General features: G+C 31.4%; 1 protein-coding gene across 2 annotated transcripts; it reads right to left on the bottom strand.

The window, feature by feature from the left end:
• Window positions 1–904: 904 nt before the first annotated feature.
• On the bottom strand, window positions 905–11,595 carry LOC114261260 (uncharacterized). Of its 2 annotated transcripts, XR_014366496.1 has the most exons (3): window positions 8,711–11,595; window positions 6,063–6,173; window positions 905–1,036 (listed from the first exon to the last, which is right to left on the bottom strand). XR_014366496.1 is itself a non-coding variant. In XM_082924928.1 (2 exons), exon 1 carries the CDS (start codon window positions 11,181–11,183, stop codon window positions 8,739–8,741), a length of 2,445 nt encoding a protein of 814 aa, XP_082781054.1. In that variant the 5' UTR covers window positions 11,184–11,595; the 3' UTR covers window positions 5,913–6,173; window positions 8,711–8,738. The 2 variants fall into 2 exon arrangements, 1 of the variants encoding a protein (XP_082781054.1); XM_082924928.1 differs by lacking the exon at window positions 905–1,036 and having other exon boundaries at window positions 5,913–6,173.
• Window positions 11,596–14,069: the final 2,474 nt, after the last annotated feature.

Below are 14,069 nucleotides of genomic sequence, written 5' to 3'. Positions count from 1 at the left end.
TGAATTTATTTAAGAAATCTTTCAATTTATACACAAAATCCTTCAATTTATAATGATATCAATATATTTATTTAAGAAATATAATGTGCAATTGAATTTACTTATGGAATGATTTAACTTTTTTTTAACATATAGCCCGACGGGTGAGTTCAGGATTTATAATTATTTTTTGGACCGGATTTGGACAGATCATAAAGGACCGATGTTAGAACTGGGCTAGATTTGAGCAAATACAAAATATCTTATTATACAATATTGGTATATTTCGAAACTGGCCCGGCCCGATGTTTGTCTACCCCTATTAACCACAAGGGGATAAAATTAATTTTATCCTAATTTTTATATTTACCATACTAAATTTCTACAATAATAAAATATAGGGTTAATTACACTTTTCACCCTAGTAGTTTGATTCAAATTTCACTTTAGTTCCTATAGTTTGTAAACTTCACTTTACCCCATGTAGTTTGGGTTATGTGCGGTTTACCCCTAACGTTTGGAAATGACCACATAACTCTCATATGGTTTGTGGACTGAAGTGCACCGTTAAACATTCCATCTAACTTAACAGCAAGTGTGAAACATGTAACATAAGGTGGTTATATGTCCATTTTCAAATTTCAATAGGGTAAATTGCTTGCTCATTTTCAAATTTCAAGGGGGTAAATTGCACATAAAATAAACAAATTTCAAGGGGGTAAATTGCACATAAAATGTAACGCCCTCAAAAAAAAAAAAAAACATTAAACCACCAATTAAGACATTCATTGACATACAAAATATCCCCATTTCTTCTATTAATTAGAGTCTCATTACAAAAGTATTACATGTTAACAACAAAAGCAAATGCCCCACGGGCTTACAGCTTTCCAAGTTAACACTTGGTTACAACAAAAGAGTACTACTCAGTAACACCTTAAGCCCTTGGCTTGAATTTACATGTAATACACAAAAAAAAAATAAAATAAAACGACAAAAAGTATGTCCGCCTCTAGCCTCCCAAGCTATGCCCTTGGAGGTGGCATGCTACCTGCACCTGAAAATGATATTCCCATATAGGGTGAGCCACAACCCAGTAGAAATACACTAAACCAACCATGAACAATGACTAAAAGATTAGCAATTGATAGATGGCCAACACTGATACATCCACATAAATCACAATTTATGTCATACGACTTATGAGTCCAAGTTACTTTTCATTTTCCCTTTTTCGACAGATAAGCCTATTAGCTACATCCACATTTCAACAGATATGTATAAAAACTATATCCCACATTCACAGATAAGCATATAAGTCCTATCTTCACTTCTCTAGACAAGCATATGAGCTGTGTCTACACTTCTCAAAGATAAGCATATGAGCTCTATCTTCATTTCTCTAGACAAGCATATGAGCTATATCTACGGAGTTCATCCCCTATCTTCTCCCAACACTATCCGGTTTAGAGGTACATCCCCCATCTTCCCCTAAACCGCGGAGTACATCCCCCATCTCCTCCTCTACACATAACGTATATAAACACATTGGTTCTATATACAATCATTCAATACATACAGTTAATGTATTCAATCCACCGTCATACTCTATGACACATTCCATCGATTAGTTTTAGTTTGCCTAATCATCATGCATTGTCTACAACAATCACGACTATCCTCCACCGATAGCCCAAAGCAGTTATTTCTAAACAGAAAATAAATGCACAAATGGATATTCAATCGACATTTCATTTCGGTGAGTGATAAATAATTCAACTACACCCTTTAGCCCCATACATTTCCAATCTCAACCTTCCCATTTCATTTCCTCATTTCTTACAATTAATTATCCCAATTAATCAAACAATGTAATTAGGTCATTTTCCATAATTAACATTGCAACCCTTAATGATTCAACATTTATTCCATTTCTCTATGCCAAACATGCATCTAAGTTTATTATAAATAAAACCCCAACTTTTGTAAAATTACACAAAAGCCCCAAACTTTCACGAAATTACCAAACCAACCCCAACATCTCAAAATACTAAAATTTAAAGACAAAATCCATAGAGAGGAGTAGGATATCCCTACCTCAAATCTGGAGCCCCAAAGGAGAAGAAGACAAAACCCAACGTGCTCCAAAACCCGAAATTTTCAGATCAAAACGACGCCCTCGACGATCAACACGACTTTTACAAAGACCGAAGGTGAGGAACTCACCCTAGCTAGATCAAAATCTAGAGAGAAGGCAAGATTTTAGAGAGAGGAGCTCTCAAAATAGCTTTTAGGAAAAGTAGGAGAGAGAAAGAAAAGCAAAAAGTGATTTGAAATCACCCAGCAGATAACTCATATACGTATGACCCGCTCGAGCGGAGAACACAACGCTCGAGCGCCAAGAACAAAACTCTGGACACGCTCGAGCGCAATAAGGCCCGCTTGAGCGCCAAGACACAAGAATAAAGCACTTCCGCTTGAGCGTCAAAACCAGTCCGCTCGAGCGCAGATTTCCACCTCCCAGAACTTACGTCCAGAAAGCACTACCCGCTCGAGCGCCAACAAACCCGCTTGAGCGCCACCGCTCGAGTGTAAACAAACCCGCTCGAGCGCAGAAATCCCATCTGCAGAAGTTTTGCAGGAACCCGAAAATACTGGAAGTGTGCAATCCCCGCTCGAGCGCAAGAAGACCCGCTCGAGCGGATCGCCTAAAAACTGAACAGCAAGGAATTGGAACCAAGGCCTAACCAACCTGTAACCACCCTGCCCAAAACATCCTAAAACTCAATCTAGTGGAATTAAAGGACACAACCAGATAGATACCACTACCAACTTCACGGAACCGAGTCCGGAATACAACAGAATAATAAAGGGATAACCGGGATCGCTATATAAAATAATCACAAGGGGTTATAGTGCAATTTATTGTCCAAACAAATGTCGAAAATACAAGGGTATTTTAACTTTTTTTTATTAAATCGTTAACGGCCTAATGGTGCACTTCAGTCCACAAATCACAAGAGGATTATGTGGTCATTTCCAAATGTTAAGGGGTAAACCGCATATGGTCCAAATCACAAGAGGGTAAAGTGAAGTTTGCCCTAGTTTCAATTTGAATAATATATTTGATCTCTACACTTTAAGTCTAGTTTTAATTTGGTTATCCCATCTAAATTTGTGATAATTTTGTCTACATGTACAACTTAGAAATTTGATAAATGTTCCAAAATAATTAATTTTAACATTCAATTTAAACGGAAGAACCAAATTGAAACCTTAAAAAATTGACAATTGTTCCAAAATTGTTAATTAATTGTCAATTTTAATCTTCAATTTAGACATAGTACCAAATTAAAACTAAACTTAAAATGTAAGAACTAAATTTTTTAAATTAAAATTTTATGGATTAAAATAAAATTTAAATCAAATTACAAGAGTGAAAAGTGTAATAAACCCTAAAATATATAATACACTAGTGAAGTTGCCTTTCAAATTACAATAACTCATATCTAAAAAAAAAAATTTACAATGATAATTCATAATTAACCCAACAATGGGTCATAATCAAATAACACAAATATCATAATTAGAGTTGCATATGACACACCATATAATTTTCCTACTAATAAACATTATACATTTAGGTGGATTGTCAAAAAAAAAAGGGGGGGGGGGCGGAGGGGATTAATTGTTGATAAATCCAATATAAGGAGGGTATAAAGCATTAGATCCAAGAGATATATATATATATATATATATTTGTTGATTAGAGGTCCACACTTTGTGTAATCGTTTGGTGGAGAACATTTTGTTTTAAATTTTACCCTTTGATTTTTTTAATCTGTTTGACTTTTCGTTGACTATCTGTTGAAATTGTTGAAAATTATTTTTATCTATTGAAATTTTTTATCTATTAGAATTCTTATCTATTCAATTTTTTTACCTATTGAAATTTTCTATCTGTTCATTTTTTATTTGTTCAAATAACAAATCATCACCAAAGAAATCTTTTACTTTCAGATTTAGATCTGGCTAATTGCTAATCAGAGACCTCCATTGACAAAAACAAAAAAAATCCTAAAACATCTTTAACAAGCTTTCTGTTTCATCTCTATCAATTCGCATATCAATTTTATCTAAAATTGACTGTTCCATTCTTTCCTGGCCACCAGAGAGAGAGAGAGAGAGGTAAATTTATCTACATCAAAACAATAGCAGAAAGAATCATGAAACACTATTATCACCTCGGTTCAATTACAGTGCTTCCAAAGACAAATGCATACTACTATACACAAGGTTTTAAAGAGCAGCCGCAACCGTTTCGTAACGCTGTTATATAATGCCGTTACGTAACGGTTGTGGTTGTTACCGCCACCCGTTACGGCTGTTATAGTGGTGTGACGGAAATTCACATGTGTAACGGCCGTTTCGGTGTTACGTAATAGCCGCAGCGGTACCGTAACGGCTGTAATGGTCCATTATACACCGCTACACCATTTTATAATATTCTGAATAACTTCTTTTTCCAAAAAAATAAAATAAAATAAAAGCTTACAAAAAAGAATAAATACTCAAGTGATTCAAGCTCAAAGAAAAAATCTTATATGAATTTATTTTCTTTATAATTTTTTTTTAATTTTTATTTCATTACATTAGCATGTAAAATAAAAAATATATATAAACGGTAGTTGCTTTTATTTTTACAATCATTTTATTTAATGTTTAATTATAAATATTTTTTATTTTGTTACTGTGATGTGTTTCTAAAAAATGTCTTTCAAAAACTCAAAAATATTTTTTTGTTTATGGCACAAATTTTATTTTTATAATCATTTCATTTAATATTTAATTATAAATAATTTTATTTAGTTACCTGTAAAGTGTTGTCTAAAAAAAAGCCTCAAAAATAATTTTTGTTTATGACACAATTTTTATTTTTATAATCATTTCATTTAATAATTGTGAATATTTTTTTATTCAATTAGTTCAAGTATTGGTCAAAAATAATTTGTAGACATTTAAAATCAATTATTCTTAAAGTCATTAACTATTGAAATGAAATGTAAAAAGATCATTTTATAGTGATTTGAAAATATGAAATATATTGGATTATACTTAAAATTAACAAAAATTGATCAAAATCTATTTTAAACCATAATAAATGCGATTCTAGAAAAAAAAAAAATGTGTATTGGTAAGTTTTCTTCAAATTGTGCGAAAAATAAAAAAAATCACGGTTCCAGTTACCGCAACCATTACGCTACGGCCTTTATACCCTGCAATCGCAACTGGGTCACCGCAACCGTTATGACGACTGCAACTGCTTTTCGAAACCTTGACTATACACTATTATTGACCAGCTAATCATAGAAGTTACAATCCCAAGAGTCAGAAAACAAAATATAAAAAATCACTCCCTAGTCTATGAATCTCAAGAGTTTTAAGGCTCCAAGCAAATACTATTAAGCACTAAAAATGAATGATTTTATCATATAGGAGTGTATCACCTGCTCTTGTTATTCCCTTAAGAGCTTTCTAAAATAATGCATAAATTACGAGTTTATCAATTTTGTCTATTGCTTACTGATTATTCAAATACACAAACAACTATTCAACAAATCAAATATATATAAACATATATAGCACTAAGGTAATATATTAGATCTATAGACATATTTTTCTATATATGGTGGTAGTGGTGGCCGTGGTGATGGCAGTGTGGTGGTGGAAGTGAGACTGGCAGTGGTAGTGTAATGATATTAATAAGACTTTAGTCTAAAAAATATTTGATACCTTTTGAAAGTGAAACATTTCATGCCCAAATAAGCTTGTTTTTTTGTTGATCATGAAAAATATTTTTTGTTGATTTTCGTTTTCCATTATATCAAACACTAGAAAATACGAACCAGGAAAAAGGCTCGAACCCAAAATCATCAATATGAGAAACATCTTTACTACTTGAGCAGCACATAACATATTTATTTTTAAATCAAAATTAAAATTTATATTTTACAGATTTAACAGCACACTCATCGATAGACACACCTACTAATATATATATGTACATACAAATACATTCTAACCTTTGATGCTGTATCTTCAACTTCCCAACATTATGTAATACATTAGCTTGACCACAATTCGCCATGACTCCAAAAGCTGCGCCGCCTAGATCAAATTGAAATGCATTGCAACTACAACACACAAAACAAAGATAGCTATAGTTACTGAATTCTGTGAACATGCTAGATTTGATATGCATGTCACCCAAATATCCTTTGAAAACCACATACGCTTATTAGATGGCTTCAATTAATGAATGAAAATGATGGGAAAAAAAAATGAAAACACTTCTGGTGTTTCTCAATTTTAATGGGGAAGGATTTTCTTCCATCCACTATTTTACTAGAGGGCTGTTTTACTAGAGGTAGGGCCGGCCCTGGGCATAAGCCCACCAGGCCATGTCTTAGGGCCTCTCAAAATAGACCCAAAAAAGGAGCCCCTTTATTATAGGTTAGTGTAATATATTAGGTATATTTTAAGTCAAAAAAAAATTAAAAAAGGTCTAAACTAACTTAAAATAAATGGACTTATTAAAAATTAAAAGGCCCATTCAAAATTAAAAAGGCTCGTTCAAAATTAAAATGGCCCATTCTCTCTCTCTATCCAATTCCTAATCCTAACTCTTAATTCAATTTTCTAAAAAATTTGAGAGAAGCGGTACAATGAATTTCTTAAAAATTTAGAGCAAGTATAATTGATTTATTTGCTTCTAAAAATGCAAGACGAGCGAGGATCAAGTTATACTTATTAGTTGTTGTAATGTAATGCTAAGTATTTTATGTCATTTTGACACAAATCTTTTGTCCTTTACCTTCAATTTTTTTTTCTTTGAATGAAAAAAAAAAAAATATGTGAAGAGCCCCAAATGATCTAGTGATGTTTATTAGTTGATTATCGGCTTTGGACCCTGAAAATCTTAGGGCCGGGCTTGACTAGAGGGGTGCTTGTTGGGGTTTATAGAGCCACCACATGTCTTATTTTGATATAATTTAAAAAAATTGGATTTATTTGATAATCATAATTATATGTTTTCATTACATTTGTTTAAAGAAAATGAATAATAGGTATAATTTTGAAATTATCCATTCATTTTTTTAAAGACCAATGTGAAAAAAATTATATGGATAAAAATATGGCATCAATCTAAATTTTATCATGCATGATTTAGACAAAAAAAAAACAAAAAAAACAAAAATCATACAAATTATACGATTCGGATCGTTGAAATGAGAATTATAATGTATTTGACGAACCAATTATCACACTTGTATTTCAACAGTAAATTAGATAGAGCTCCTTCCCATATTAATAATAAAAAGTAAAAACATGAAAGGGGGCTTGTTTTCTTCAAATTTTAAGAGATGTCTATATAATTTACTCTAAACTATACAACCGAACGCATATTTGTTTTATTCATTATTTGAGAAGAGGGGTAGAAGGGAATATAGGTGTTTGGCTGTAGAGTGTGAGCTATCTAATATTGTTTCATATAGTGTTAATAAGAAAATAGGGGTTTAGCTATACGATTTAAATTTTCTAAATTCTTAAATTAATATTTTTACACATTGGATTAAATTTTCACTATTACTGATTTGCAGAGATTGTCTTCAATTAGACTACATGAACTAAAATAAGAAGCAATAGGGACCAAATAGATGCATCTATTAATTTAGGAATGAAGTAAAAAAAATGTGACTATAGTTTAGGGCATAACAAAATATGACAATTAAAAAAAAAATTCGTTAAATACAACAAAATATGAAAATGTATTGAATTTTCGTATTTTTTTTATTATTTGGTGAATTTTTAAAGTTTTTGTTTCACAATATTACTTTTTAAGTGTATATAGATTAGGTGTATATAAGAAATAAAAAAATTTCGTAAAATATTAAAAAAATCACTAAAAAAGAAAACAAAAGAAACTCATATTTCTAAAAAATAAATTAAACCAAATAAGGTAAATATAATTTTTTTCATCCATATAACTAACGAATACTGATGCAAATAAGCTAAGTATAACACCCACTGTAATTAGGAGAGGTTGGTGTAAATTTACCTAGCCAAGCTCTCATTCTTTTATTCAATATTTGAAGTAGCGAGAAATATGGGTGTTTGGTTGTAGAGGGTAAGTTGTCTAATATTGTGTCAGTAAGAAAATAGTTACACAATTTAAGTTGTCTAAATTGTAAAATTATTTTTTTAACCATTAGATTAGATTTTTCTCATTAATGATTTGGACAGATTGTCTCCAATAATCAGACCATTTGAACTAAAATCATAAACAGTAAAGACTAAATATATGTAATTAATAATTTAAGAATGAAATAGAAAAAGTGACTATAAAGTAAATTTCAACAAAAATAAAATAAATAAAGACTACTAAAAAAGGGCCCAAGTCTTATACCTCTTTCAATTGCAGCCATTAGAGTCGATAGCCTTTATTTTCACTACACATTTATTACTTCCAGATTTTATTATTTTTTATTTTTCGCAAGATGATTTCCAATCAAGTGCTTTTTATAAACATCAAAGGAAATAAAATAGCTTTATTTTGTATGATACAAATAAAGTGCTAAGAAACTGAAAGAGGACTAGATAGCAACCATAACCAAGCTATAGTTTTTCATGATCAAGTAAAAGAATGCAGAAATTGATTGTAAATACTTACCAAAGGACACCACTTGTATTGGCTAATTTCACCTTGCTCTGTTCCTGTGAGAATGTTTTTTAAATCTCTTTCCGCTTTTGTTTCGTTCTCCTTTAATAATCCTCACAAGCCATTTAGGTTTTCCTCTAGAGAGTATAAAATATCCCATAACAAGTCCCCACACCAGCCCACATATATAACCCGGTAATATGACTTCCCAAGTGAATCCACTTGAAGTATTGTCTTCTTGTTGAAACATCAAGGGTGGTGGTTGTGGTGTCCTTGGATTGCATGCATTTAACAATGGAGGTCCACATAATGCCAAGTTGTCAATGTAGGAACCATTTAAAAATGTATCAAATTGGTTGCCTTGTGGTATTGGTCCTACTAGTTGATTCCGCGAAAGGTTTAAGACTTCAAGGAATTTCAAATTCCTCAGTTGTTGAGGGATCTTCCCAGTGAGTTTGTTGGAAGAGAGGTCTAACCATTCGAGCATTGTCAAATTAGCAAGAGATGCTGGTATATGACCTGTAAGGCTATTGTGAGACAAGTTGAGCCCTTGAATTGAATTTAATTTTCCAATGATCTGTGGAATCTGACCTTCGAAATTGTTTTTCGAAAAATCAATTGCAATGAAAATGGTTAGGACTTTTACCATTTCTGTTGTTGATCCTTTGATTACTATAGTCAAACAATCATTATAGTAATATAGTGAATAACCAGACATCCCTATGTATTGCAATTCAAAACTAGCTTCGTCAACATTCATCATAGCATTGAGATTCTTGAAATATTTTCTTGGCAATGGACCAGTAAAATAATTGTTTGATAAATCCATAACTCGCAAGTTGGGGAAGGGAAATTTGAACTTGGAATTCGGTATAGGTCCATGGAATTTGTTAGATCTCAAAATTAGAACTTGTAGTGAAGTTAAATTTTCCAACCAATATGGAAATTTATCGGAGAACATGTTATGTCCAAGGTCTAGCACTTGTAGGCATTTGCAATTCTCTAAAGATTTTGGTACTGGCCCCTCAAATCCATTGCTATCAAGGTTGATAGTTTCGAAGGAATTTTCCTTTGCAAATGTATCAGGAATGGTGCCAGAAAAATTGTTCTTCCGCAGATCAAGTATAGATAAATATATGTTGAAATTTCCTAAACATTGTGGAATAGAACCATTAAAGCTATTACTAGATAGGACAAGAATTCGAAGGAAAATTGCATGACAAAGCATGTCTAGCTCACCACTAAAGTTATTTGATGAAAGAATGAGACTATCAAGGTTCGCGAGTTTGAAGGTTGAACTTGGAAACCTACCATGTAGGTTGTTATTGCTCAAATCAACAATAGCTAAAAGAGTGGATTTGAACTCTTTTACATGGCCAGTCAATTTGTTATTACTGATGTTGAAGTAATACAATGCTGGTAAGCTGAAGACCCAAGATGGAATTGTACCGTCGATTAAGTTATCACCTAAACCTAAACTCGTTAGATTTGGAAGTCCAATTATTTGTGATGGAAGACGTCCTCTTAGCTGATTATTCGACAAATCTAACTCAACAAGTTTTGTTAGGTTTAAAAGTGAAGATGGGAGCATGCCAGTGAAATTGTTATATCCGATGCCTAAATGAGTCATTTCCGTAAGGTTTCCGAGCGACGTAGGGATGGATCCATAAAATTTACAATAATAGGCAAACAACATTTTCAAGGACTTCAAATTCCCAATTGAGTCAGGTAGTTCTCCAGAGAAATTAGTGTGTGAAAGGTGCAAGTACTGGAGAGGACTGCTCGAGTTTATAAACTCTGGAAAATAACCAGTGAGAGCAAAATTAAAATCTATACTCAGGTCATTCAGATGTGGTAAATGGAATATTCCGTCAGGAAATTTTCCACTCAATCCACAAAAAGAAAGATCGAGACGTGTTAAAGAAGTCATTTCCGTAAGGTTTCCAAGCGACGTAGGGATGGATCCATAAAATTTACAAGAAGAGGCAACCAGCGTTTTCAAGGACTTCAAATTCCCAATTGAGTCAGGTAGTTCTCCAGAGAAATTAGTGCGTGAAAGCACCAAGTATTGGAGAGGACTGCTCGAGTTTATAAACTCGGGAAAATAACCAGTGAGAGCAAGATTCTCCCATATAATCAGCTCATTCAGATGTGGTAATTGGAATATTCCGTCAGGAAATTTTCCAAGCAATTCACACGAACTAAGATCGAGATGTGTTAAAGAAGTGAGATTGAGCAAGGAATTCGAAACCACTGAAGATATGTTTACATATCTAAGATTAAGTTCTCTTACCTTGGTTAAGTTTTGAACAAGTAATTCAAATCCCGGTTCTTCCAACCACAAGTAATTGTAAGAGAGATCAAGCGAGACCAATTTGCTCAGAAAGGAGACTTCTATAGGGACTTCGCCAGAAAAACCAGAGGCAGAGAGGTTGAGGTGTGTCAATCTGGTGAATCGACTAAATTCAGATGAGATTGGAGACATACCAAAGTAATTGAAAGCAAGGTTGAGGCTTTGGAGGTGAGGAAAGTAGTAGAAGATGGTGGTATTTGGGGTGGATGGTGCCGTTGAGCCAGCTGCAAGTGAGGTCGAGGCCAATTACTTGACTTGTGTTGTTGTCACACTCGACCCCATCCCATGAGCAACAATCAGAACCCTCCTTCCACGACTCCATCTTCGGGTAAGAATGGATTCCGAAATAATCACAGTTAAAGTAGGAAGCAGATTTATTGAAGGAAAATTGTTGCTTAAATTGGAGCAATGCAGAGGTCTGTTGTTGAGTGCAGAGTTGGGCACGCAAACAAGTAATCTGGAAAAAACAAAGAAACAAAAAGAGGTGAAAGAGTTGATTGTTAGAGACCATCTTTGCTCGTAGATTCAAAAACAAAGGTTGTAATGCTTGTTGAGTATTAACAGGGGAGAGGCCAAATGCTTTATAGGCAAATGTAGGTGCAATGCAAAGCCTACAAACAAGTAAAGTGACTTTGACTACTCAGTCTTTCATTGATGCCTACAGAGCTGGACCCCCATAACGTGTTTTTCACTCATCAAGGAAGACTTGACTTCATAAATGTTGATCATAATCAACCACTTAAAATGCTATACGAAATAAAGTTTAACACAGTGTATATACTTAAAAAGACAATACATCACAACATAAATCAGTTTGACAAAAATAAATGTCAAAATTTATTTTTAAATTTTTAAAAATTATTTCTACTCACCAAAGATAAAATTATATAAAAATAATAAATCTTTTACATTTTTATTTTTTACCAAATTAATTTTTAGCATGTGTTTGGATGATGATCATGTAATACGTGGTTATTTTTGTTAATATTTTTGGATGGTTATCATGTAATAGATAGTTGCATTTATTGTTAACAGATATTTTTGGATGGTTATCATGTAATGGAAAGTTATTAGATTTTTAATGTATAATCGATATGTTTAATATATGAAATATTTTTAATTTTTAATTTTTTTATTTAATGGATTGGTTTAATAATGACGTCAAAGTTGTTGCTATATTTGATTTTTGAAAAAATAAAACAAATTTAATGAAAATAAATATCAAAAAAAATTATTTTAAAAAATTATTTCTACTCTCCCAAAAGATAAAATTATATAAAAATGATGTGTTTTTAAATTTTTTCAATAATTTAATTTTTAGTTTCTTAGAAAATTTTTCTGAAAATAGATTTTGAAAACCAAACTAAACAAAACTTTATAACCAAAAAAGTTGCAACATTATTCATTAAAAAAATGCCATTCGGTGTGTTTGGTTAAAGTTTTATGAATTTAGTTTTTTGAAAATTGAGTTTTTTGTTTTTTGTTTATTGTGTGTTTTTTTTTTAGTGAATATTTTTAAAATTTTAAGCATCTTTTTTACTCTTTTAGATGCACCTTACTTAGATGTATCTAAAACGTAAAATATTTGTGAAAAAATATTTCAAAAAATTAATAAATACACAAAAATACGAAAACTATATAGAATTTTCATTTTGTTTTTGTATTTTTGGTATTTAGTAAAAAAAAATTCATGAAAATTATACTTTTTAAGTGTATTTATATTAGGTGTGTCTAAAAATAAAAAAATTTTAGTAAAAACTAAAAAATACGGAAAACAAGAAAGTAAATTTTTCTAAAAAGTGTTTTTAGAAAACCCAAACGAAGCAAAGTGATTATATTTCAAACAGCATATAAGTTAAGTAATACAAAATAAGTTGTATGACTACTTTATCCTTCAAATTGAGCAACAATGTCTTCAATTGTCCTGATTTGAAATGAGATTTAAAATTCATGATTAAATGTATCACAATTGAAAAGTCAATGACCAAAATAATAAAGGCCCAAATTATAAAGATTGTTAGTGTAATTCGCCCCAAAAGTTATTAAAGACAAAAAAAAAAAAAAGGAAAAAATTTGAGGCGTTTTTATGACAACCTCATCCTTAAAAGACATACACCAAGATCTAGAAAATTCTATAATACACGCTCATTTTTGGGTATGTAACTCATGTCTAGTTATAACTTTTGTGATTTTTTATTTTGATCTATTGTGGTGTTGGTTATAACGTAGTTATAACTCATTGTTGTGTTAGTCTCTTCTTTTTTTATTTTGGTTATTACTAAAGAGTTTTTTTTTGTTATGCCTTAAGTGATTTTGATTATAATCTTTGGTCATAACTCATCGTGATATTAGTTATGAATTATTATGGTTATTATTTTGGTTACAATTGAAGATGTGTTTTCCTATACCTCAAGTAGTGTTTGGTTAAGACCTATTATTATTTTTAATTATGACTTAAAATTATTTTGTTATGACATTTGTGATGTAGAATAACCCCAAGGGAATTCTATAGTACATTGTGCATCTTGTTACGCATTTTTGTGATGCATGTTATGTAATTTTTGTAGTAAATATAATGTATTTTTTTAGTAGAGTTACGATAATTTGTTATTCAAAAATGAAGTTATGTATTTTATGGTAATGTTATTGGTAATGCTACACATTTTTTAGCAAACAAATATGTAACATTATCACAAAAATATGTAACATTATCACGAAATTCATAATATTATTTCTGAACTACAAATTGTAGTAGCTCTATTAAAAAATTGCGTAACATGACCATAAAAATATATAACATACATAACAAAAATATGTGATATACATACGTATATTGTACATAGCATGCATTAAGTGAGCGACGACTAGTAAAAGATAAGCTCGAGTGGAAAAATCCTCTCTAGTCCACTTTTTACATTGAAAGATGTTTGGATATGTGAGATTTTAACGGGTCAAATTTTGGTGATTTGCATTATTTATTTTGTACACATTAATTTAAAAAATTAAATTAATTTGATA

Source organism: Camellia sinensis, chromosome 4 (genome assembly GCF_055761805.1).
Source record: "Camellia sinensis isolate YWXY chromosome 4, ASM5576180v1, whole genome shotgun sequence".
NCBI lineage: Eukaryota > Viridiplantae > Streptophyta > Magnoliopsida > Ericales > Theaceae > Camellia > Camellia sinensis.
This window is presented reverse-complemented; position numbering and strand designations above follow the sequence as displayed.

Excerpts from the sequence above, each read along its gene's own strand:
- LOC114261260 (XM_082924928.1), bottom strand. The coding sequence starts at position 11,183 with ATGTCTCCAATCTCATCTGAATTTAGTCGATTCACCAGATTGACACAC.